General features: G+C 40.2%; 1 protein-coding gene across 1 annotated transcript; it reads right to left on the bottom strand.

Annotated features, from left to right (window-relative positions):
• Positions 1–1560: 1560 nt before the first annotated feature.
• LOC119908036 (sodium/hydrogen exchanger 3-like) lies at positions 1561–20020 on the bottom strand. Its single transcript, XM_038725782.1, has 16 exons — positions 19553–20020; positions 11067–11369; positions 10076–10236; positions 9463–9541; positions 7421–7598; positions 7062–7282; positions 6678–6880; positions 6471–6560; positions 6303–6373; positions 6086–6215; positions 5815–5960; positions 5210–5330; positions 4807–4980; positions 4220–4274; positions 4029–4115; positions 1561–2489 (listed from the first exon to the last, which is right to left on the bottom strand). Exons 1-16 carry the CDS (start codon positions 19824–19826, stop codon positions 2203–2205), a joined length of 2580 nt encoding a protein of 859 aa, XP_038581710.1. The 5' UTR covers positions 19827–20020; the 3' UTR covers positions 1561–2202.
• Positions 20021–27056: the final 7036 nt, after the last annotated feature.

Here is a 27056-nt window from a genome sequence, read left to right on the forward strand (position 1 = left end):
GCTGTCGAGTGTTTTTAGCTTCACGCTAGCTAGCTACCCCCATAATGTGGCGTAAGGTGTAGGAACCAAACCAACAAAACGCAGATGAAAGGCTGAAGCAGTACATAAAAAGAGAATGTTGGCGGTCCAGTTTAGTGTCCGATACACTGCCAGATCTTCTTATGGTCCTGCAGATGATGATCTATGATCCATAGACTGTATAAAAATGTTGATCCCACAAAAGCTGTGACGCTCTTGCACCAAGAAACAGGAAGCCAGACTTCCTGGACCGTACAAAGAGAGATATTGTAGAAAGTGCGCAGTCTGATGAGGAGGTTTAAGGTGAATGATAAAGCATGATTAAGAGTGAGCAGTGATGAAATTTAAGTTGAATGATTAATAAGCATCTTGTGAGTATAGAAATCAATTTACTGTTATGTCTTCAGTACATTTAATAGCAATATTATAATATTGTTTAAATTTTCACTCTGGCCTCTTCTTTAAGTTTGTGTGCGGTATCTTATTTTCTCAATTATAAGTACTGAAACAAATGTATATGTGATGCAAAAATGCTATTTTGTCCCGTAAAAAATATGTTTGGCCGGTGGATTATTTTTATCTACCAGTACACCTGGCTGGTGAGCCAAAAAGTTAATTTCCACCCCTACTCAGCAATACCACTCACTCACTTACAACAGACAATAATAATCCACAGGAAACATGCAATAAGTAATGACTGACCCAACAAAGTTAAACCATGCAATCTAATGACTGCGTTACAAAGTTGACAGAGTCCGGCAATCAGCTAGCTATGTGTGTACTAATGGTAGCAGCTGTCGCTGCATAGACAGGGAAAATCACATTGGGAAAACCAACAACTGTGAGCTACATACACTAAGGCAATTCTCATTCTGTCAAGCCCCTGACACAGGGAGGTTACCCTATCCCAGGACACATTGCTAGTCAAAGACTACAGAAATCACTGTGCATCGTATGTGCTTAAAACCTCTCCACAGTGATGGCTCTCAGCGGTGCACAAAGTACCTAGAGTCATAGAAGCTCTTAACCAGCACATCTTAACTTTTTACTATCTATTATTATTATTATTATTAGCTATTTCAAACACCTGAAGAATGCTCTCCATGAATGCTATTATTTTACAAAATGTGTAACCAGTTATACTCACAATTGGTCCCAGTGATAGTTTGACATATTATAGTACGTAATGTTACGTGGAAATTGTGATTTTATGAAAGTACAAAAGTTAATTTCATCTGCTTGCTCACAAATATGTTTTCCCCCAAAACAGCCTTTTTCATGAAGTTTTTAATGTATTCTGAAGAGCTAGATGACACGCTGAAGCTTGATTATTTTTCCTCCCACGTCATTGGAGGTTTTGTCCCAGCTCCACATGAAATAGGGAGGATAGGTTTATCAGAATGTACTTCAGTGATCATAGATCTCCCTCAGGATAAGATGCTATACTTTACAGTCATCGTCAGGACGCCTAGGCAAGTCACTTGGTCAAAGATGGACTCATCATAGGGTAAGAGACTGCTTTTATGTGTGACAAAGGCGGGATGTGGGAAATATTTTTTATTGTTGATCATCAATTTTATAAAAAGAATCTAGTTTATCCATCAAATATGTTGTTTTGCTAAAAGTGCAAGAATCTGCCGTCCTGTATTACTCATATATTCCTGCAAAAGAGGGTGGGCCCATTGTACTTAAGGGCTCTTTGCATTCCCCATACAATGGCGCTCCCACTTGTGCATAAGCTCTGGAGCACATTGGTCAAGATGACCTTCTCCTTCGCAATGATCTCAGCACATGAACAAGCCCATCGCCTGATTGTAAGTAATACTGATTGATGCATACATTGTTGCAATAAAGCCTTTATTTTTATGCTCTGCAGTGGGAAAAAGATGCTGTTGTTTCCAGGCAGAGCCAATTTTAGTGGAGAAAACTGGATAAGAAAACAATGGTGTCAAAAGGTGAAAAGGACCTTCTCCCACAAGCTCTACCTTTATGTGCACCTTCCTTTGCTGAGTGAATGGTGTAACAGGAGAAATTGCCTCCAGAAGCTCTGGACTAAACAATGGCACTGAAAATAAAACATTCCCATGTCTAATATTTTGAGAATAGACGGTGCAAAGTATGAGATTAGGTTTCTTTGGCAGCCAGGTTAAAGGGAGATAAGGGAGGGGTGGGATGCTGCTACATTTAGTCACCGTCTCCGAGAGGAGGTGGTGGAGGTGGCAGCAGCTGCTCGTTGTCTATCTGCTGCGTGGCAGGAGTGTCGGCCAGCATGAAGGAGTCGGTGGAGCGAGTGCTGGTGCGAAGAGGAGCCAGACGGTGCAATGTGCTGGGCGTCATTGGCAGCCTCAACTGGGCTTGCTGTGAAGGAGCCACCATGTTGCTGTCAGGCTCGGCCTCCGCCAGCCACGGAAGGATCTGCACCTGCGGCATGAGGTCCAGGTCCGGCATGAAGGCAGGATTCTCAATTCCATCTGGATTAAAGAAAGACAATGAATGAGCTCTGACATGGGCTTAGGGTAAAATACATTGGTGGAAAGTAATTTTATTATATGCAAGTATATTTAGTCATAGACGGTACTCAAGTAGAAGTTAGTTCTTTACTTTTTTATTTTATTTTTTTGCTGTGTTGTACTTCAAGCCGTTTCATTCCCAAGTCGTCACATATGGGCGAATGGTCAAGACCTGTTGGCGTCGGTTTGTAACGCCCTGGGGAGCCCCTTAGCATCATAGTTCAACACACTGGGGGAAGCCCTGTAGCTTTGTCTGTAAATGCTAAAGGTAGGTGTAAGATATTGAGTGTATGTTTCCTGTGTGAAACAAAAACTCAACATTAAACGTTTTTATTTAAGTAACGTGGATTAAGTAGGTTATATAAGTTGTGTAAGTGACATAAGTTAAGTCACGTAAGTTAAATCACATAAGTAACTTTGTTTTAACCTAAACCATGATCTTATTTGAACCTAACCAAGTAGTTTTGTTGCCTAAACTTAACCAAATTCAGACATTTCACAATGTTAACAACTAGTTTTATCTTGAAAGTCTAACTGGTCGTTGCATATTGTTGGTAACTTGACGATGGTGCGCTCCACATTCAAAAACGCCTGTGCTACCCTGGGCATTAAAAATCAACGCCAAGGGGTCTTGATCAATATGTGACGAGTTGGGAGTGAGCATGTGTGGTCGACTTCAAATCAGAAGCAGTTATTGAACTTTTCATTCAACTGCTGTCACGATCCTGTCCTGAGTGCTGTGTTTTCAGGTTTTTATTCTGAGGGTTTGGTTTTGTATCTGCTATTTAGTTGCGTCTTAGCTCCTAGTTTTGTGTCTTAGTGTTTTTATTCTGGTCAGTGTTCCGTCTGTTTCCCCTGCCTCTTTGTTCCCCTTTGCTCTCTCTGCCTGCCTGCCTCTCTCTGTCTTCCCTGCTATCTGCCTGCCTTGTTAGTCTCATGTCTGTCACCTGCGCATCTCCCGCCCTGCTCGTTAGTCCCTGTATGTATATATACCATGTGTTTCTGTCTTGTCCTTGTTGGGTCATTACCTCCTGTTACCTTGTGTACAGTGTGTTGCAGTTTCTTGCCCTGTCCTGCCAGTTCTATGGTTAGTTGGAGTTTGCCTTTTGAGTTCTCTTGGATAGTTTATTTATTTTGGACATGGACTCAGCCACTCAGTTGTAAGTGTGCTCGCCTTTTCTTTGCTTTAATAAACCTTTGAACTATACATGCTCCGCTCTGTGTCCTGCGTTTGGGCCTGCAACCTGCCACACCACCTCAAACCCTGACAACTACATTTATCTGGCAGCTATAGTTACAAGTTACTTTTCAGGTTATGATTTTATATTTAATGTAGTAAAATGTTTCACAGAAACTCTGAGTGGGAGTCTGAATGAAAGACTTATACTTGTAGTGTGTGTAAGTGTTTTTAGAACATTGTATTGGTACTTTTCCTCAAGTTCTGATTTCAGATCTGAGTACTTCTTCCACCACTGGTTAAAAATGGTGGATTTATTTTACCTCCTGCTCTGTGGGTAACCCTCATGGGATATGAACTGGCTGATGCCTCATAGCCAGAGGTGCTGTCTCCCTCTGAGAACTCAAAATCTAGGAAAAAAGAGAAATTCTTTTTGAAAATGTAGGCTACTTTTTCATTAAGCACTTGGACAACTCATTATGTGTGTATATATATTTTAAACCAAAATACAAACCTTCATCAGCCGAGTGGTAGGTTTTACTTTTGTCCATTGATTTTCCATTTGGCATCTGAAGCAGGTAGAAGTCAGTTGATTTGTAAATCATCTTAAAACAAAGTTACTATATGTGGAAAAACCAAGCTATAATGCACATTTTAGGGCTGGGTATTTGCACTAGAAACACTTTTTGATAACAATACTAACCCTTTTTTAATACTTTGCTAAAGATTATCATGTCTTTCTGTAAAATTAATATGCTAGCATTGTAAAAGTTCTAAACACAATCAGAAAATAAAATGGCATGAAATTGGCAAAATTATAATTTAAATCGGATTCTATCGGATCAGAAAATACAAGATTACAAATCTAGACAGATATTTAATTACAGCTTTCACTACTTCAGTTTTTAATACTACTAACAAGTACTTAAGTTCAATACCCAGCCCTTTTGGCTATTGAGTAAAACTCCATGTATATTATGCTATATATTGTCCAATAAAAAATATATTAAATATATATATATATATAATATATATATATATATATATATATATATATATATATATATATATATATATATATATTCATTCTGAGGCTCTGACCTTTTTCTGCTGGTCTTTCTTTGTGTGCTTGGTAATCATCTTTAGTGGAGCAACACCCATCTTTGCAGACTTAAATGACTCCAAACGATTCATCATGGTCCTCTGGAAGATCTCCTGCACCTCATTTTCATCCGTGTTGATATCGAAATGGCTCCGGCTGTACCTGTGCAGGTGCTTCAAACCAGAAAACAAGAAGCAAAAAAGAGTCAGTATGAGAATTTAACAACTGTTGAGAGGATATGAAGTCTGGAACCCATTGTTTTTACATATAGATTTACATTTACTCCTTTGGGTCAAGCGACACCCCATAAAGTTCAGTTAAACAAAGTTCAGTTTACTCATCATGAGGAATACTCAACCACTGAAAACTATAATAGACATTAATGTGACTGAAAATGATTACCTGATTCCTGTCCTTGTATAAATGCTGCTGTAGCAGGTGGTGAGTGTTAATATCCTCACTTATCCTCGTACCCTTCATGTTCTGCTCCGGCATTTCCATGCTCACTGATAGCGCAGGGTCTCTTCAATAGCAGAAAAAAAATCATGTCAGATACTTCATGTCTTTGTCTCACTCATGTACAGCACCAATTCAGGTTTCTCATACAAAATATGGTGAAGAATTGGAGCTAGATGGTCAGGGGAAATACTGTCCAGCATCAACTGTGATAATTATGGTCACTATAATCATGATTCATTCCATTTCATTCCTATTCCCAACTGTGAAGTGACTTCTTGTGGTCACTAGGGGGGAGTGTATGCACAGATCTAATGTAAGTAGATGCTCAATGAAAATAGAAGATCAACCCTAGTTTTCAATGTCTTAATGGTCAATATGCTTGTGGTATCTTATACATTAAAAGTGCTTATCTCCAAAGCTGTGTCCTTTCCTTCCTGAAACAAGTGGTTTCAGGAAGGAAAATCGCCCCAACCGAAAATAATGGAAGGAATTGGAGAGCTATCAGCTATCCTTTGATTGTGCTGTAAATCAGGTAGGTGTTTTCTCACCTCATAGGGGACAGTGAATAGTAATCGTCAGACGTGTCAGTCATGATGTCAGGCATTACATCTGCAAATCTGTGACCAAACTTTTTCTTGAAGTCGATGACCGCAGTTTCATTACGGATAAACTCCAGAGAGCCTTTATGTTCCCCCTGCAAGATGGAGACCAGAGGATTTCTTTTACCAACAGCCACTGGCCAGCACTGAATTTAGTTTGTTTCCTTAAATGTCCACTTGAACAAAACATTAACAACCATATGCAGCATCTGAACCTCACCTCAGCCACGTAGCTCATTGCATCCTTGAGGTTCAGCTGATGGAAGACATTGAAGACATGGTCGAGCTTCTTCCTTGCCGAAGGCTTCATCAAAATTCTAGTCATCCACTTCTCCTCAAAATTATTCCACCTTCATAATGAGGCAAGAGTTAACTGCAATCCATTCAAACAGTTGAGAAATGTTCCTAGTTACATTTTTAAAGAAGTCTTTACATACTTGCCCCTCATGTAGTTATGTCCTATTTGTCCAGATATATCCTCTATGGCCACAAGCATGTGACCAAACACCTAAACAATAAGAACAGAGATACTGTAATAGTTGAACTGCAGCCTGGTAGTTCTTAGTGGGCTTTGGTTTTGTAAAATGTTTAATTTTGAGCTTTACCTTGTTCTGCACTTTTTCTATGAGTGTTATCTCAGCCACTGCAGCTCTCTTTACATTAAGCCAGGTGACCAGAGGTTTCAACGTCATTCCCTGCAACAGAAAGAGATTCAAGTAATAATCAAGGTGTTAAGTGTTTTGTAGACGTAGTCTACAAAAAAATGTACCAATAACTATTTTATCTATGTAACAAGACAGAAAAGTGGTTACCTGAATAATGACAGTGAAGTACACTACAATGAGAGTAGTGCTGACCATCAGATTCTTCTCCTTTATCTTGGTCTCATCCAGCAACATAGCCAGGCCATATGCAACAGCCCCTTTCAGGCCACCGTAGCTCATAATCACCTGATCTATGAACTCCAAGGGGACCAGCCTGAACCTGTTCAGCATCCAGGTGAGGATAAAGATACCTGTAGCAAGCATGCATAGAAACACCTGTAACCTCTGAAATCAGAGTAGTAAGTAAGTACATTTATTTGTCCCCGTAAGGAAATTTGTTTGCATGGCAATCAAGTAGGCATTACAAACATACATCATACAACATACAGTACTGTTTGCATGCAAAACTGACAGTAAAAGACAAAATCTCACAGATGAATCTATAGACAAAGATGAAGAAGAGCGTGAGGAGGATAAACCCTGTGTTCCAGACCCAGATTGTCGTATCAATGGCCGAGATGCCGAGGAACACAAAGATTATGGTTTCTGATCCGTTGGCAAAAACCTTCATGACATATCTCACTGTGTTGACGGAATTTTCATCCATATTTGCATTTATGTATTTCTGGCAGCAAACACCACAGAAGACGATCCTACAGAACAAAAACACAGAAATACAATTAGTATAAATGAGCTTTTTTCCTTCCTTCCAGGATTCCTTATGTAATTTTAATAAAAAGGAGACAGACATAATAAAAGAATTAAGATGTTTTATATGGAGTAATACTCACGAAAGTATGCCGGACAGGGAGAGCATCTCAGCAGCCAAGTAGGAGAGGTATCCCAAGACAAAGACAAAGCCTGGCTCAATGATCTTGATATTTTTAGTGCATCTGGTCAGAAGAGAAACCAGCAGGCCAAACACAAAGCCCAAGAGGGAACCACCAAACGCCACCACAAAGAAGGAAACTGAAAAGAGAGGGGGAAAGGACACATGTTCATGTTATTCAGTATAATTTGGACTATAATAGTTTTGATCCAAAACAGCCCTCTGTAAACATGTCTGCATTCATACAGCATCTCTGAAACCAGTCCCAAAACAGGCATGACCAGTACACCACAGGTATAGTGACATTTTTCCTTATTAAATTAAGTTAATTTAACTAAAGTTCAGAAACAAGACCACACTTCTCTCTCTCACACACACTAACCTAACCCATGCTTCACCCATTTCATCCACCTGTGCCTTTCTAATCCAATCACCTGCACATACCTATATAAGCCTGTCCAAACCCTTTCTCTCCCGTTTGTCTCAGTTCTCACACCTCTCCCCCCCAAAACCCCTTTTCTCACCTCTCTCGATGAGCAGCACGATGGCCCAATTGACGGAACCGTGACCTCACAGCAAGAAAGTCCTGGGTTCAGGCGTCATTCATCCCAGCCTTTCTGTGTGGAGTTTGCATGTTCTGTGTGTGTGTGTGTGTGTGTGTGTGTGTGTGTGTGGCCGGGCACTCTGGTTTCTCCTCACCATTAAAGACATGCGTGCTAGAATTTGTAAACAAGTTGTTGCGGCTGACTGTCGATGAAGGAGAAACTGCCACGGTATGCTAAACACGGGAGAAAACTGCTGACACGCACACAATGATACTCCAATACATTTCCGACACACCGTTTGACCCATTTATTTTCCATTTCACAGCAATGCACAACGGTTCCACTTATCTGTTGTTTCCACACGTCCATGCAAAGAAAAGCAACGGCACCAGACAACACAGATGCACCATTGCTGACAAAAAAATGTGATCAAAATGTGGTTGCCCTTCACTTTAACCTTCTTAGGATAATGCAATCAAGCCAAGTAAGGTGAACAGGTGAGTGCACCTACTTCTCACCGTGTCCTACACACCCACATAGACACCCACCACCCAAGTGCCAATGCAGTGTGCCAATACAAATGAAGAACATGAATATGCAAACACTTACAGTCGTGGCTCCTACAAAATTGTTCTTTTTCTACCACAGGAACCACAAGGGGATCATAAAGCAAGTCCCGACCCCAGGGTTCCTAGCGACTACAACCCAGACCACCCACCTTCATCCCTGCCTTCTCAACCAAAGTTCCTTTAGACAATCAGCCTTGTCCTACCAAGCAGCACGTACCTGGAACACGACACCCACAGAACTAAGAAACATCCAACGAAGGTTAAAGTCAAGGGCAACTGGACTTGGTTGACCAGTATCTTCAACCAAGTCCAGTTGCCCTTGACTTTAACCTTCGTTGGACAACTATGACCAAGAAACATTTCTTCTCTCACCACCTTTTCAAAAGCTATAAAACCTTGGTTACTGGACAGTCAAATATGCCGTCATAATTTGCAGTAGTGCTTCTGTCATTGTTTTTACATATTCCTGTGCTAACATGCTGATGTATTTTACGTATTTGAGCTTGTCCGATTTTGTCTGTGCTTTTGTAATTCGTGCTTTTATGTTTTATCCATGTTCATGTGTTGTCTGCTTATGATTATGTTTTTAATGTTTTCTGTCTGCCATGTTTTAATGTTTCCTTCTTATAACATCAACCTGCCAGGGACTGATGAAAATTAGTCTGTACGGCTAAATCTGGCTCATTTAAATTTTGGACATCGCCCTTGCCCTTGTGTTCATTAATGTTCACTGTCTGTTTTAAATAAACAAACAAACAATCATCCCTTCCCCCTCAATCCCATTATCCCATCCTTCCTGAACCTTCTCACTAACCAAAGAAACCATCTGTTCTAACTCCCAATCGGCATGATCTTAGTTAGTGTATGGGTAACTAAATATCACTGCTTACTTATTCCTTTAATGATCTCCACAGCATTAATTTTGGATCCTCCCAGTGACACAAATGCATCAAATACATTGAAGAGCACCTAGGAGAAGAAGAAGAAAATTAATTTTCCATTCTTTGAAGGTAGAATAAGATAAAGAATGGACATGACATGTAAACTGAGTCAGTAAATTTCAAATGCTTTCTTCTTATTTTTGTCATTATTCCTTATCTGCAGCTTATTTATTGTCATTGAATTGTCATGTCCACATAGAATGACAGACCTGGGAACGAAAGAGCAGTGTGCAGATAATTCTTTGTATTTTGGCACAGATTGTTGTTACACACCACCTGAACAAATGAAGGTTAAAAGTACCTTTTTGTTCCTTTTCCTCCCTGTAGTTTCATGATTCATAAGACATACAAGTAATATTTCTTATTAGAACAACCACTTCAAAGAGCACTTTGAATGACCAGTTCAGGCAAGATGACAAGACCTCAGTCTGGGTAAAGGTCCTTACTTTGAAGAGCAGAATGTTTGCATTCTTTACAATTCATGTCTTGGAAGTGTACTTTCGAATGATGGATGTCTCAGCAAACTCCCAAACTGTTAAGCGAAGTATTGTAACATACGAACCACTGTCACGCCGTCACTGAGCAGCGACTGTCCAAACACCAAGATGAAAAGGACCTCGTTGACATGAACTTGCTCAAACACGGCAATGACTGCTACAGGGTCCACACCGGCAACCACACTGCCAAAGAGAAGATACTGGAGCAGACTGATGTCCACGTTACCTATAAAATGCAAGGCAGGAAACACGCTAAATCTGGCTTTTATTTAATGTAGCTGAGCAGGAAGTTGAAAGGACCTGTGGGAGATCAGGCCCTTTAACCACCCTACAACCCAATAGTTGCCTTAAAATCTATGACAGGCCCTCCTGCACCAATTTGGCCATACCAGCGGCATGGTTCTATGGATGATAAAATAAGTCTGATAATCTACCACTCTGGTCCAGATTAATATCTCAGCAACTACTGGATGGTTTGTAATTTGATACAGACAATCATGGTAATAACTAGAATAACTCCAGCTCAGGCCTCTTTCCAAACCCTCTAAACAACTTTAAGTATTTGTCACCCAGTGTAGAGGCTTCCAAAGCCTGACAATATTAGTACACCTTTTTTGTGGCCTATATTTGTTTACATTTTAGCAAACTAGCACCACTAAAGTAGTAGTACTTCCTGCTTGCAAAGCACCCATGGATGTACAGGCAACTATCACTGATACTTTGAAACGTGATGATTGTCAGGCAAGTTCTGCCGTAAAAAAGAGTGTATTTTTACTAGGATTTCAAAGCAGGTTCATGGATGTTTATTCGTTACTGGATATAATAATTAGTTGGAAAATGTAAGTCATGCTGAATCTAAAAACATTTGTATAATGTCTGTGTATTCAGATGTGACTCAGTTATAACTCAGAGAAGGTGTGTTATTTGGTTTACATTGTCACTCCGATTCATCCCATTTCTACAATCCACCACAAATTCAAAGTCTCCACTAGAAATAAACTACAGAAAAAAATCAGTGGCAGGCAACCTCCTGAAGTGAAATAAAGTAAAGCTTACCCATGGCTCCTCCTTTGGCGCACCCCCACAGCGACAGCCCCAAGGTAGCGGCGTTCCAGCAGGTCCCGACTACGGTGTAGATCAGGATGGAACCCAAGTTGCTGAAGAAGAGCTTGTTTGGCATGGCGTAGCCCGTGTCCAGGATGATTTGAGGCAACAGATATAAGAAGAAGACGCCTGGGCTCAGCCTGAAGCTCTGCATCTTGTCTGCACCCCAAACCATCCCACCCAGAATAAAGCCGCAGCAGATGAGTAGGCCACTCTCTGGGATCACATTGCTTACATGATGGTTGGCCTCGATGACTGAGAAGAGAACAAAAGGATGTTTTTTCTTTAAATTGTTCAAAAACTATATTTAATCTGAGAAAATGTCCTTCATTTAGAACAGTGCCAAAGTCAGACTGAACTACGTGAAAACATATGGGTTTGTTCTTCTCCTGTTTTACGCACTCTTGTTAACTATCACTATCTTTTCACTACTTCTCTTGTGTCTTCTGACAATACAACCAGCAATTGTAGATTTAAAATACCAATTAGACAGAATTTTCTTGAGATTCAGGGCAAGTCTATCTGTATTCAATTTAGATTGTAGTTTAAACCATAAAATGCAAAAATTTGCAAATCAGAATCAGAATCAGCTTTATTGCCAGGTATGTATACACATACGAGGTATTTGACTCTGGATTGTACAATGCTCACGATGTGCTTACTTATACAACAACACAACAATACAGTAATAAAATCAAACACAGGCTACAGTATAGAAAGCACATATATACACATTATGAACAAAAACAGACAGACAGATTGAGACAATAGTGCAATAGTGAGCAGAGTGCAAAGGATGCAGGAGAAAATTATTATTATCATTAATGTTATTATTATGTACATGTTGGAGGTAGATGTGGTACACACAGGTGAACATACACATACAAGCATACACATGTACACAGTGTGATGAGTGCAAAGAATGCTGGAATAAATAAGTATAATGTGCAGGTGTTATGTACGTGAGGTAGGTGGATTATACAGTATATACAATATGACAATATGAACAGAATGAACAGCTTTGAAATGGAGAATGATGAATAAATAAATAAATGGTAAGTGGTAGCCAGTTCCTGACATTGTGAGTCTGAGTCAGCTGTTCATCAGAGTGATGGCTTATGGGAAGCTTATGGGAAGCTGTTCCTGTGTCTGTTGGTTTTGGCGTACAGTGCTTTGTAGAGGGGAGGAGCTGGAACAGGTTGTGTCCGGGATGAGATGGATCTGCAGTGATGTTTCCTGCCCGTTTCCTGAACTGGAAATGTATAAGTCCTGAATGGAGGGCAAGTTGGCACAGATGATCTTTTCTGCAGTCCTGACTGTCCGTTGTAGTCTGCTCCTGTCCATTTTGGTGGCAGATCCAAACCAGACAGTGATGGATGAGCAGGGGACAGACTTGATTATGGCTGTGTAGAAGTGGATCAGCAGCTCCGTAGGCAGGTTGAGCTTCCTGAGCTGACGCTGGAAGTACATCCTCTGCTGGGCCTTCTTGATGATGGTGTCAGTGTTGGGCTCCCACTTCAGGTCCTGGGATATAGTGGAACACAGAAACCTGAAAGATTCCACAGCAGAAACAGGGCTGTTGAGTATGGTGTTGGGGGGCAGAGTGGGGGGGCTCCTCCTGAAGTCCACGGTCATCTCCACAGTTTTAAGCATGTTAAGCTCCAGGTTGTTCTGGCCACACCAGAGAGCCAGCTGATCAACCTTCCGTCTGTAGGCCGACTCGTCACCGTCCCGGATGAGGCCGATGACCATCAGCATACTTCAGGAGTTTGACAGATGGGTCTCCTGAGGTGCAGTCGTTGGTGTAGAGGGAGAATAGCAGGTGGGAGAGAACGCACCCCTGGGGGGAGCCAGTGCTAATAGTCCGGGTGCTGGATGTGATGTTCCCCAGCCTCACCTGCTGATTCCTGTCAGTCAGGAAGTTTGTGATCCACTGACAGGTGGAGGCTGGCACTGTGAGCTGGGTGAGTTTGGTGCCGACCTGAAGTCCACGAACAGGATCCTTGCATATGTCCCTGGAGAGTCAAGGTGTTGCAGGATGTAATGAAGTCTCAATTTGACTGCATCATCCACTGACCTGTTAGCCTTGTAGGCAAACTGCAGGGGGTCCAGCAGGGGGCCTGTAATGTCCTTCAGGTGGGCCAACACCAGTCTTTCAAAGGACTTCATAACTACAGATATCAGGGCGACAGGAGGGAACTTCACACAGCTCCAGTGATCTGTGGAAGATCTGTGTGAAAATGGGGACTAGCTGGTCTGCATGGTTGAGTACCAGCAGAGTTGGGGGTTAGTGAGCATCCGCAGGCCTTTCCACACTTACGCAGGACTGCTGGCTGTGAAGCTGTTTCCTAGCTTTTCAGCTTAGTATCTCTTTGCTGCTTTGACCTCTTTAGTCAGAGTGTTCCTGGTCTGGTTTTACAGGACTCTGTTCCCACTTTGGAAGGCTTCCTCTTTGGTCTGACAAAGCTGCCTGAGTTTTGCTGTGAACCAGGATTTTTGGTTGTTGTAGGATGAAGGTTTTAGACTGCACACACGTCCTCACAAAAACTGAAAAAAAAACTAGGATGTCACAGTGTAAGTTAGTTCGTCCAGGTCAGTGGTTGCAGCCTCAGAAACACTCTGGCAGTACAGTCAAAGCAGGCTTGTAAATCCAGCTTCAACTCCTTTGTCCATCTCTTCACACTCTTTACAACAGGTTTAGCAGATTTCAGTCTCTGTTTGTAAGACGGGATAAGATGAACCAGACAGTGATCAGAGATTCCTAAGGCTGCACGAGGGACAGAGCGATAGGCATCCTTTAATGTAGTGTAGCAGTGGTCCAGTATGTTAATGTACCTGGTGGGACACTTAATATGCTGTCTATCACTAACTGGTGCACTCAACTAAGAACGTGCAATTCTGGACATATGATTAACCAGCATGGTAGTGAGTATTAGGATTTAGAAATTGCTCTTGACTTGACTTAATGGCCTAACAAAGTGTCACTGAAGTTTATTTAAAAGTCAAATCTACTGAACCATTACAAAAAGACCCATTTCAACATGTTGATTTCTCTGTCCAGACCACAGGGAGACTCTTGTTAAATGCTGTCTAGGGGCGGCTGTGGCTCAGGAGATAGAGCATGGAAGGTCGACGGGGTCGAAGTGTCCTTGGGCACGATACCCTGTTCCACCAGTACCAGTACAGTACCTGTACCAGCCTAGATCATTAAAAAAAAAAATTTCAAGCACATTTTATTTCCTCAAATGTTTGTTAAATACCCAATTTAGCCAAACCAGCCACCAATATCCATGATGCTAGATGAACCAAACTACAGGTGTAAAATCAGCTGTTAGCCTGTATTTCTTTCCATTGCTGTTTCAAGCAAATAAAATTGTGAGGGAAAGAAAGTGCCCACTAGAGGTCGTAGCCCCCTCTGCAATGAGCCTGCAGCTCTGCACCTGGGAGAGATGAGGGGGATGAGAAAGCACAAAACTACAGGAGAGGGAAGAAGTCAAGTTTTAATTAAGGAACCAATTAAATAACCAGAGTAGTAGTTTATTTGTTTTTTTCAAGTTGCTTTTTGTGGAAATTCATACTGAATACTCAACTCTAGCTCAACTTTATTAGCATACACAAGCCACTCTGCTCCTAGATCTCATTTGGAAATGTTTGCTTTTCTCAGTCACAACACAAGTTACAGTCCATGTCATATGTTTGTTTGTTGTTTTCCTCATACAGTCTATGGTTTTCCTCTGTACTTGATAAAGAAATATATTTTTTGCACTGTTAGATGCTGTTACAATAACTACACATTTTGATGACATTGGAGTCAACTGCCAGAACATTTCCTACCAGAACATTTCCTACCAGAATGTTTCCTGCCAGAACGTTTCCTACCAGAACGTTTCCTGCCAGAACGTTTCCTGCCAGAACGTTTCCTACCAGAACGACCCACAACTGAGACACACCATAAGGACAACAGAGGAATAAGTCAGAAGTGCAAATTTGTAGCCTATTTCTAGCCATATATTAGGGCTACTTTTGATAAAGTTTTAACAATTAGCTGTTGCAGCCATTAGTAGGTGTACTGTAACATAATATTGCTATGTATTTGTCTTATGTCATATTGCTTGGTGTTTGTAAAAAAAAATCTGATGCAATGCAATTGCTGTCCAGGCTTCTTGTGTTGGCAAATCCACTGTTCCCTATGCAGATCCTCAGGCCTTTCTAATATCTACACCAATAAATACAGTACACGGGGTTGGGGTTGGGGTTAGGACACGCTTCTCCTTCATTCAGGACTAAATGTACCTACAGTTGTATATGGTTTAAATATATAAGTAACAGTGACTCTGCCATGTTTTACAGATCATGTGAGTGACCTGATGAAGCTCATGTTCCTCGACCCACCAGACTCTCTTCACAGTATGAGAAACCATCAGAGGAGATAGGTGCCGGGCAGGTGACTTGCTTTAGTCAAGAAAAGGGCTGAAGACAAAACAGCAGCCAGCAGCATCAAGAGAGTTGATATCCACAGGAAGACACGTCAGGGGATGACCACGGTGACCTGATCTGTACTTTTACATGAAAGTCATGGCTTTGCTACTTTTTGCAATGTGTGTGTGTGTGTGTGTGTGTGTGTGTGTGTACGCTTGTGGTACACACGTCACTGTAAGTCTTTAAAAGACTTCCAAGTACTTTTTGCTTTGTTTGTTTGCTCTGTTCCTAAATCCTGTGCTTAATTTTTACTTGTGCCCCAGGTCTTGGTAGAGAGGAGCATTCAGTTTGCCTGCACTGTTTTTCTATCGCCTGCCTGCCCACTCTCAATTACTTTCAGCCTGAAACTCTTCTTTGCACATTTTTGAGTCTGTCATTAAATCCACTATTTGTACTCCAGCCTTTGTGTCTGCAAGGAGTCCTCTGTTTCTCCAGCCCATAACAATATGCATAATTTACATTTATATTTCATTGGCTATGACTAAAGTGCTTTATTTTTAAGTAATGTTTTGGTCATTTTTAAATGTACAATTAAGGGTTATGTGGTATTAAAGAAATATATCATGTTCTTTCAGGTTTTATAAAAAACCTATGTGATTCCATGGATGTAAAATCCTGGTTCCTTTAACATCCTATGAAAATGTGAATGAGTTTTGCTAGTAAAAGTTACAGTTATCTTTCACAAGATATCTAATATTTTCTTAGGTAAAACAATTGTAAAATAGGCTTACATGCTTCAAATGTGCAAAAGTTCAGTTCAGTTATGAAATGTGTAGCCGGTGAATAGTGATCTGCAGTAAATATGTTCCTAATAGCAAACATTTACAATTAATAAAATGTTTCTATCAAATTCCATAGTGAAAACATACGGGTCATTTTTGACCCATGTGTGTTAAATTGATGTAGAATTACAAAAACTATGTTTGTTAATACAGTAAGAAAGTAAAAAAAATATAATGGTTTGTGGTAATCAAAAACAAAATATTTAATGACTACTTGAAATATTAAATAATGAAATAAAATGATTCCAAATGATATAGCAAAGAAACACTAAACCATGCATGAAATTACATAGAAAATGCACAAGGGTACTGATACAAAATTTATTGTTATTCAAAAAGGAAAAATGATAATATTGATGTGTGATGATCAAAAACAACTTATTTGAGGAATACCTGGAATACTGAATGATGAAATTAATTTAATGCAAAGATATAGAAACTTAAAACTCAGGCGGTGTCACTTTTGACCCATTTTGTGCATCAAAGAGTTAAAAGAACATTTAGCTGCTCAACCTGCACAGTCAAGCATGAACGCATCTCTCCCTCTCTTCCTGCAGGCAGGAGTGAAAGTGAGCTACGATGGTTATGGGGACGCTCTGTGTCTCTGTTGCTCCGAAACTTTTCGACAACACAGGAGGAGAACAAGCTGACAGATGTTTTTATTGTCCCCATCTGTGACATGAAATCAAACCTTGGAAAAGTTCAGTCATCTGTAGAACATGATATTAGTTCATTACAATACCTACAGTACATCTGAGAACATGACTATATTAATATGCTAATATATGGATAAAAGCAAATTACTTAAATTAGAAAATAAATAAACAAAATAAGTTAAATAAAAAAATGATAGGCTGTATTGTAAAAAAAGTGTCTTGTAAAAGTGTGAGGGGTTGCAGATGAACATTTAATATCCAGAAATCCATCGATTTCACTGCAAGAGGACCCCTGTGAACTTAAAAAAAAATTGCTGATACTATATTTGATTTCAACAACTTCCTGTTTGTTAACTGTGTGAATTATCACATTAAGTTTTATGTTATATTTGAGCTAATGTTAAACAGGACACCTTTATGGATTATTTAAGTTGAAATACGCTTTAACGTGATAATTCTCATTTTCTTCAATGATATTTGTTTCATACTTTATTTAACTGATATGTTCTAGTTAAGTTTGACAAACCAACAACATACATTCTTAAATCATATTGAAATCCATAGCATAAAGTAAAGTAATGGTTTCCCGCTGCAGAACAAATTCATCACAGTGCTATCCTGACAACCATAAATGAGTCCTGTTATCTCCATATGTTGTATCCTTATATGAAGCAGCATGTTAGTCTGTAAATGTTTTAAACCTTTTAAACAGACATAGCTTTTTCTAATGTTTTTCATTTAAACGATTTCTAAACGATTGTGAAGTCTAAATTACCTTAAAGGTGTGGTGATTTAAATTATAATTTTTTGTCTTTTGCAATCCTTCTAATTCAAGACACTTGCTAAAACCCCTACTTGCAAATCAGTTTTTAGATTTAAATAAACGTAAAGAATGTACAGAAAAGTGTATATATTATGTATATGTATATATTTTATCAAACTTTTAGAATTGGAAGCCCTTCTTTTCACAGAAACTCAAAAGACAAATGTCAGTAGCTGCTTACTGTCAGTACAAACACAGCTGTAACTTTTTCAGCCAAAACTGATCATTCTATTTGAGTCTGATTTCACTGTTTGGGTATCCACAGTCATTTTCTGCATCATATACAGATAATCACAGTCCCATATTTGTCATTGGTGGTGTACACCCACAGATGCACACACACATTCATTTGCATTGTTCACAGAGCTGCAACCCATTTGCGTCTGTTGTGTAAACTGTTAATGAATGACCTGGTTCTGTGATCATAAGACAAGTACTTAGGCTTAGGTCAAGCTCTCTTTAGGGCCCAATTTATGTTCAAGTTATTATTTCAGCATATTTTGCTTTTGTCTTGAAACACAGACATCTTAGAAAAGCATGTAATATTACATTGGGTGACAGTTTTGATCAAAACCGCCTGACAGTACCATGGATTGATAGATATTTTACAGACCCAGTTGCAACCAAACCCTACACCTAAGAATGAGGCTGAGAGAAATGACGACAGATACAATAAAATTATAGAGTTTTTCTACCAATATAGACTGGGGCAGCTACCACCTAAATATCTGCTTTATGGCAATACTGGATTTACAGGACTTTTGTACTTTTGTACTTTTATTAAGTGTATCAGTTTCACAGGTATATACAAGACAAATATCCATCAATGGTTTCTTCAATGAATTTTCAATGAATTTTCTTTAAGATCATTATGTCACCACATTGTAATTTAAAATTACATATATTGTAAAAGAAAATGTTATAGTACCAAAGTATGATTGTGAGGTACTTTATTTAAGTATTTCCAATTGCATTACTTCAGAATCTATTCTACTAAAATATTAAAAACACCTCTCAATATAATGCAAAACTGTTTAACAGCACCACAGACTCTCTGCTTCCAAAATGACCATTTAGTTCACTCAACACCTCAGACACTGAATATAATAACCTTCATGATGGTAGGATTTATTTCCAGACTATTATATTAGACTGTATGAATTTAGCTAGGTGTACCTAATATACTGAACTGAATGCATGATCATATTTTAAAATAAAGCATTGCTATGGATTGAATTACCAAACCATATAAAGGTATAAAATAGAATGATCAAGTGATATATAATACTATAACACTATAATAATATAAATGGGGCAATTCTTCTTATTACTTCTTATTACTTTTACTTTGAAGACTTCAATAGATTTTGTTGGTAATATTTCCAGAATTTTGCTTAAATGAAATTATAAATGCAGGACTTTTGCTTGTGTACACTGTGGTATTTATACTTTACTTAACTAAAGGTCTAAATACTTCTTCAACAGCAAATATCAACCACCCTAACCTCAGAAATATTAATTCTGCTCTCTACTCGCTGACAAAATGCCCTAATAACAATCAAATGTTACAATTAATTGGGTCACCAGAATAAGTTTATCAAAAATATACTAACTAAATCATATTTACTATTAAAATGACTGTTCAGATGTAGCTGAGGTCAGATTAGCCCTCCATGGTAAAGACTTGGTAGGACTCACGAAGTTTGCAGAGCCAGCAGACCAGGACCCAGAGGGCCACCAGGAACGGGGTGGAGACATGTTCCCACTTCCAGGTCACAATAGGTAGAGTGGTGATAGGCTGTGCTACATGACCACCGCCTCCACCACTTGGGTTATGTCCTGAGCTTGCAGTGGTGTCATGAACACTGCTTGTCGTAGTGCTCTGTTTTGTGCCATTGTTGGCTAGGCTGGAGGTCTTGGACGCCATCAGCAACATGCAGAGAAAAACGGCAAATCGCCAAGAAGTTGCCATGTTTGGGAAAATTTCTCCACAAAGTCTTAGTTAACTGAGTTAGTTAAATTTAGGCTAATGCAAGTGTTCAGATCAACCGCAGATGGTGTGTGAATCTCTCATTCCTTTCCCGTTTCTTCTCCTTCCCTCTCAGGTCTATTTCCCTTTGTCTTACATCTTTAACTGGCCTAAGAATTGTGGCCTCCTCTCTGATCTCCGCTCTGCCAGCTTTTTACGAAAGGCGAGGCTCAGCCCATCCTGATGCTAGTCTCCTCCCACTTTTCACCCAGACCAGCTAGTTTGACCACTTTACTCAACGGAAGTTTTGATAGCCTCTCCCTTCTGCTGCTCTACCTGCATCTCCGCCAATCAACCCAGACAGTTTTATGCTCTCGATCTGGAGTTCTTCACTGGAGATCTAGGGAGGTGCTAAGGTTTCCTGCTACAGTGTTCAACAGTGTTCAGTTTATTAAGAGGGAGAGCATTATCTTGGGCATAGGCAGTTAATTTCAGCCAGTTACCACGCAAACCTTTGAGGCTTTCATTTCCATCTTCAGATCACCACAGTGTTAATGCTGCCAAGCGATGTTATATCTCTTCCAGAGGGTTAGAAGTGTGACTGACTGGCTGCTGACACTAAATGGCACGATGAGGCCGTACTGGGAGTGTTTTTGAGTGGATTAAATGAACAATTAAAGTGTCGCCACAGAATGAGAGCCAGGGAGGGCCTGTATTATGGTCAACTTAGTCATCTCGTCACCTCCTGTCCCGTTTGACCAAAAGGCCGGGCTCACCAATAGCTGTGGGGATATTGATGAGTCATCTGCTGTTTACAAGACATAGCATTTATCTAGTGACAGAGTAGCTGCAACACACCTGGACCTTTTTTTACACAGTCAATGACTTGGACAAGCTGACACTATATTTTTATACAAAGAAAGGAATAACTTTGGGGACAAATAATAACAAATTTGTCGTAGTCAGTGTTTCAAAGAGTTTATAAAATTTCCCCAAACTCAACAACTCACATAACTAGGTTATTTTTTTAAAGGAGACCCCAAATACTGCTTTTCCAGTCCTATATTGTAGTTCTGTGACTCCTGTATGGCAGCTTTGCAAGATTCGAAGTTCAAAAAAATTAATATTAATATACTTATACTGGCTCTTTATGTAGGCCTTCATTTCAGCCTCTGTCTGAAACAAAATGTAGATGCTCTTGTCTCTTTAAGGCCCCCAACTGTTTTCTGATTGGCCAAGACCTGAAGGCTGTTGTTGTCCCTGAGCAGTACAGACAGACAGAGCATCGCTGTGCCCTTGCTGTGCGGAGCAAATGACCACATATGGAATACCGGCTTTGTCTAGCCATTGGTATGGGGGCGGAGCTAGACTCTCAGCACAGTGGTGGGGGGCCCACCTGCTACCAAGTAATTTAAACCAAATTTACATGACCCCGGACTCACTCCGAAAGTCCACTGAGTCTGTCTGCGTCACTGCTGCTGGAGCTGATCTCAGCCATTCTAGTCAATGTTTGTGCTCACACCAGAAGCATCCCAATCAAGCAGCACAGAGCAGATGAACAGAGTCAGACACAGAAACGGCAGAGAATCCGGTCAGTTTTCAAAATACAATACCCTGTACAGACTTCAACAATAAACACTGTTAAATCAGACAAAAAAAGAAACAATTTAACTACGTAGCCTACTTAATCATAGTAGAAGCACAAAAAGCAAGCTCTAATCACCAAATCAACAAAATCTGAACATGTCAGCAAAATCCTTATTCTGAAATGTAGCCTGTGGTAGATGCTAGATGCACCTGTCAAGATGAGGAACAAAAGCGGGCCACAGAGAGCTGTGAAGAATGTAGTAGAAACACAAAAGAACATATTAAAAACAAGTCATTAACGTGGGGCAGGCTACTGAAATGCTTCTGAGAGGCTTCCAGTGTGAGCTGATGCGGAAACTAAACCGCTGCGCACACACAGCATGTGTGGTGATACAATAGCCTACGTCCGCCCCTCAAAATTCCCGTGATGCATGAGGGTGAAGGGAGTTTTGTTAAAATTTGCTAATAAGTTTTCCATTTGTTTAAAATACAAATTTTACTTTATGATTTATGTGTTTTAAAACTTGTCTCCTTAGAATATCTACAAGGAACTGATTAAACTTCACGGCCCACGTAGGGGGCTATCACTTTCCCCCCAAAGCAACCGACATTGGGCACGCATGCACAGACAGAAGAATTGTTTGTGACTTAGAAAGTATGAAATTGTCCAGTGCACTCAGCAGCAACACGTTCTCCAGCTGCAAGCGTCGCCATGAATGATTTATGATTGTAAAGTTCGGACACATTTGGAATGTGAACAGGATGTCCAAAAAAAAATATTTATTACTCTCAACCCCATTAACAAGTCATTGATCAAGAGAAAATGTATTGAAAACTCATAATGTTAAGTAACATGGCTAACATTAAGCTGGCTAGTTAGCTAATTAGCTTGCCTTCATCATCCAGAGAGCCAACGTGTCTCCTCATCAGATGCTCCAGCTTAACTGCCACAAAAGGTCAGCTTTGCAAATTTTTACAACCTTTTTGGCTGGGTGAAGAGTGAAATGCTCCCACATTTTGCAGGTTTTATATCTTGAAGGTATTGCCATCACTGATGTTAACACTTTTCACCTAACTCCATTAAGTGGATGGTGTTGCTACTACCTGATCATGTCACAAACTAAATGTTTAATTAAATTAGTTTGCAACAAAATTTCTCGTATGCAACTTCAAACCACTTTCTGTCATAATCAGTTCATCTTGCCTATGCTTGCTTTTGTTCACTATGGTACTGCTGACAGTTTTTTTGGACAAGTAAGTAGCGCTCCAGTCTGGAATCATTCTTGAACCGTTTGAAGGACTATTTATCGCTAACGCTTTGGATGGCAGGCTACTTGCCCGATAGACTCATTGCCCTGTTTCTGTTTCTTTGGTTTTGTCTGGTAGTCATAAAGACAGTATTCAGTTGCTCATTATTTCCTCTCCTGACTCTCTGCTTGTTTTGGGTCACACATTGCTGAAGCAACACCTTGTCCCTCCATAAAAAGCATTTCTGGTGGCCCGCAATAGAGGCAGACACACGCCCTCCTGCTGGTCTGCTACGCCTCTGCAAATTTCAAGTCATCCCTGGTCCCACATAGGCCTTGATTTTGTGACAAGTTTGCCTTCATCCCAAGGTAAGGTTAAAGCTACCCAGTATCATGAGATTTCACCCCACATTTCACAACTTAAGCCAGTGTTTTCCAGCCCTCTGTGTGCTCCTACCGATTCCCCTCCACCCACCTGGATCGTCCACGATCACCCTGCCTGTTTTGGTCGAGAGTACAGAGTTACTTCCTGATTCACACCCGACATGTCTTGCTCACCATATTGTGCATAAATGCAATTTTGTAGTACAAAAAAATATATAACACAGATTTCAGTTAATTCACCTGCATTTTCACTTCTAAGTGATCTAGATAATCTTCTTTTACTTGCTTTAAGCCTGTTGAATTGTTGCATAGTGTTCGTTTTTTCCCCTAATAGAACGTAAAGCATGTCTAGCGATGTAACCACATGAAATAAATGAAATTTGTGAAATTTTGTAGGAGTGATGGGCAAAACTACAAAAATAAGATCCAAGTCATAAGAGAAATAAATAACGCCATCAAAAACATGTTAGTTCTTCAGTCAGTGCAATTGACTGGGCACTGATAAAACCTGGAGTTGGTCCCCGGGCGCTGCACAGCGGCTGCCCACTGCTCCCTTGAGGGATGGGTTGAAGTGCAGAGAACAAATTTCGCAACATGTATGTGTATGTGACAATAAAAGTATCTTCTTCGTCTTCTTCATTTTCTATATATATATAACATTTTTTCTTTTGTATTTCATGTAGCCTTCCGAAACAAATTTTATGTGGAATGATTGTTGTAACCTTAACCCGGATTTTCTGAAAGAAGAAATATTAAATTTTATCTCAATCGCGCCTTCCTGAATAAAGAGAAGAAGAGAAGAGAAGAAAGAATGAAAAAATAAAGTACAACTGGACACTCCATGAGCTGGTTCAGTAAAACAGACCCTTCTATCACTGGGTGCGCAGTTTTACATAAATGCATAGAGTGATATGAGGACAGGACGGCAGTATGACCCATTTGTCTCCCTTATTAGAAAGAATCATGTGCACCCCAAACATCTCCTTGTCTTGTCACACTGCATGATTGATGTCTGTGTTGAGCCTTCATTACCACTATGCATGTGTGTTTAGGTGACAGAGACTTGTAAATAGTTTGCATGCACCATTTTTTTTTTCCATGAGTCATTAATCAAGGTCTTCCCTCCTGCTGGGCACATTCACTTTAGTTGGAATGAAACCGCTGTATCAGCGCCTATTCTGATTGGAGGGAACCTCAGGATACTTTCATTTTCACTCTGGATATGTCATATAAAGCGTTAAGGATATGTGCAGTCAGAGCCTTTTCAGAAATACAGTATTTTACAAAATACCAAAGAACAAATGTACTCAAATAAATAAATGCCATCAAGAAATTCCTTCTAACTTGTTTCTTGATTTTTGTCTCATAGGCCATGATAGCTGGGGTCTTTATTGAGGAAATGAGACCCTTTATGTAGTCTTTCAATGAATAAACTGAATTCTTAATTTGGCTCTCTTCAGTTCGACATTTTTTCTGGATCTATAAGACATGTCAAACCTACATATTTGGATATGATCATGTCATATTTGTCGTACTGTTTGAGTAGTTGGGCACAAGCCTCCTGTAAAACACTAAAACCTGAACAGTCAGTACACCACCAGGCTCTTGAGAAGCCTGACAGAAAGCCAAAAATCAATCACCATTGTTACTGCCTATGAAATCAGCAGAAAACAACTGATAATACACACACTAGGCCTGTGGCAGTAAGATTACAGTAAAGAGGGAGTCACAGAGAGGAACAAACATTAGCAGAAGTCAGACATAAAGAAAAATCATTTTAACTGGAATTTTCCTCATTCTCATTTACAATTTTTTATTTTTTTTATTTGGATTAGTGCTTGTCACTGACAATATCTTATTGATTGATTTGACATGCTTATGTTATGGAGTCACAGGAGTGTGACAGTCTGGGGCCTTAGAACTGCGTGGTGTTGGCCTTTCTATCTCCCTCTGTTCTAAGTTTTCAGGTCTTTCTTCCTGATTGGGTGGACATGCCCACACTGTTAGACATTTCTGTAATTTCTACAGTTATGTAGTAATTACATTTCCAATTAAAGTAACACTTTGTCACGGTCAAAGTAAAATAAAGTTATGGTACTGTTAATTAGAATTTAAATGCTTGGAAATTGGAAAAAAAAACAAACAGTGCACCTCATCAGTGATTGCAGGCCACCTGTTTGAGCCTTTAATTAAAAGCTGGGGGAATCCAAGATGGCGTTCTCTTTCTTCCTAATTGGTTTCGGCCACTTCCCTTTTTTGGTTGCATTTTGTTTGTTTTTTTGAGTATGTTGAGTTGAGGAAGTAAACGCACCCCAAACTTCCAACCCCCTCTCCTTGTAAATATGTATGAAGGAGCATAAAATAGAAATAGGCTACTGGACTGAACCTTACTAAGTACATCAAAATTGTAAGTCTGTGGCGCTACTTCGTGGCATCAGATTCAGGTCTGGGGAATGTAAGAGCCAGTCAATGGCCTAATTGCCATGTGCCTAATCTTTGCATGTCTTTAGACCATGGTGGAAACGCAAACAAACAATAATAACTTTATTTGTACAGCACTTTTCTAAACCAAGTTACAAAGTGCTGTGCAGTAAAACAAACATGATCCATACGTAAAAATATAAATGAACAACAATAAAATCAGCATTAGATAATACAATAACGCTTATAAAAACGCCAAACGATACAGCAAAGGCTCGGTCACCCTTAGTGAGAAGGCGAGACTTTGGAGAGCACTGCTGGTGGATCTCAGGCATTGGTCTGGCTTGTAGGGAGTTAACAAGTCACAGATGTAGGCAGGAGCCTGGCCATTCAGGGCCTTAAAAACAAGTAGTAAAATCTTAAAACCAATTCTGAAACTCACAGGTAACCAGTGAAGGCCGGCGAGAATTGGTGTGATGAGGTCACTCCTCTTAGTGCGAGTTAAAAGCCTGGCTGCAGCATTTTGAATGAGCTTTAATCTATGAATATTTCCCTTACTTATACCAGAAAACAGAGCACTGCAGTAATCGAGTCTTGAAGAAATAAAGGAATGGATGACCTTCTCTTAGTCAGCAGAGGAGAGGAATGATCTAATTTTAGTTAGCTGTCTCAGCTGGACAAAACAGGACTGCACTACTTTCGTCACCTGAGCATCAAATGACAGCAATGACACCAAGTTTGCAAGCTTCTTTCTGAATGTTATCTGAGAAAACACCCTGTTTGGTGGCAAGGTTTTTGAGGTAGGTAGTGCTGGTTCCGATGGGAGTAAATAGAATGATTTCTGATTTTGTGTCATTTAACTGAAGGAAGTTATTAGACATCCAGGCTTTTATCTCAGCTAGGCAAGAGAGAATACCAGACACATCGGAAGAACCAGGTCTTAACGGGACATACAACTGGGTGTCATCTGCATAAAAATGGAAATCAATATTATGAGTGTGAATGATTTTCCCCAGGGGTAGCATGTATATGGTGAATAACAGTGGCCCCAAGATCGACCCCTGGGGGACCCCACAAAATAGAGGAGCATGAGAGGAGGAGGCTTCTCCAAGGATCATGGAAAATGACCTATTTGACAGATAAACCAATCCAGGGCCACATCTCTGATGCAACATGGTTTCTCAGACGGCTAATTAAATGTTGTGAATATTTTCTAGAACCCTGCCCCCTAATAAATCACAAATCATGCTTTTAGGGGAGCTGATGCCTCGTTCCCCCATAGTTTGCACCCTGGCTGTAGGAACCTTTTGGTTGCTCGAAACAGATCCGGGGACTAAAAAGTGTCCGGTACTTTTGGTGGAAACGCAGCTAATGTCTTCATCTTCCAGGAACTGCCCACACACTCTGGCCACATGAGGCCAGGCAACGTCCTGCACCAGGAGGAACCCAGGGCCCAGTGCACCAGCGTAAGATCTGACAATGGCTCTGAGAATGTCATCCCGGTACCTAACAGCAGTCATGGTACTGGTGGCTAGCACGAGGACGTCTCTGCGACCCTCCACGGATATATCTCCCCACACCATCACTGACCCAC

Source organism: Micropterus salmoides, unplaced genomic scaffold (genome assembly GCF_014851395.1).
Source record: "Micropterus salmoides isolate LMB-PRFRI ecotype aquatic unplaced genomic scaffold, ASM1485139v1 Ms_hic_scaffold_17, whole genome shotgun sequence".
NCBI classification, from domain to species: Eukaryota; Metazoa; Chordata; class Actinopteri; order Centrarchiformes; family Centrarchidae; genus Micropterus; species Micropterus salmoides.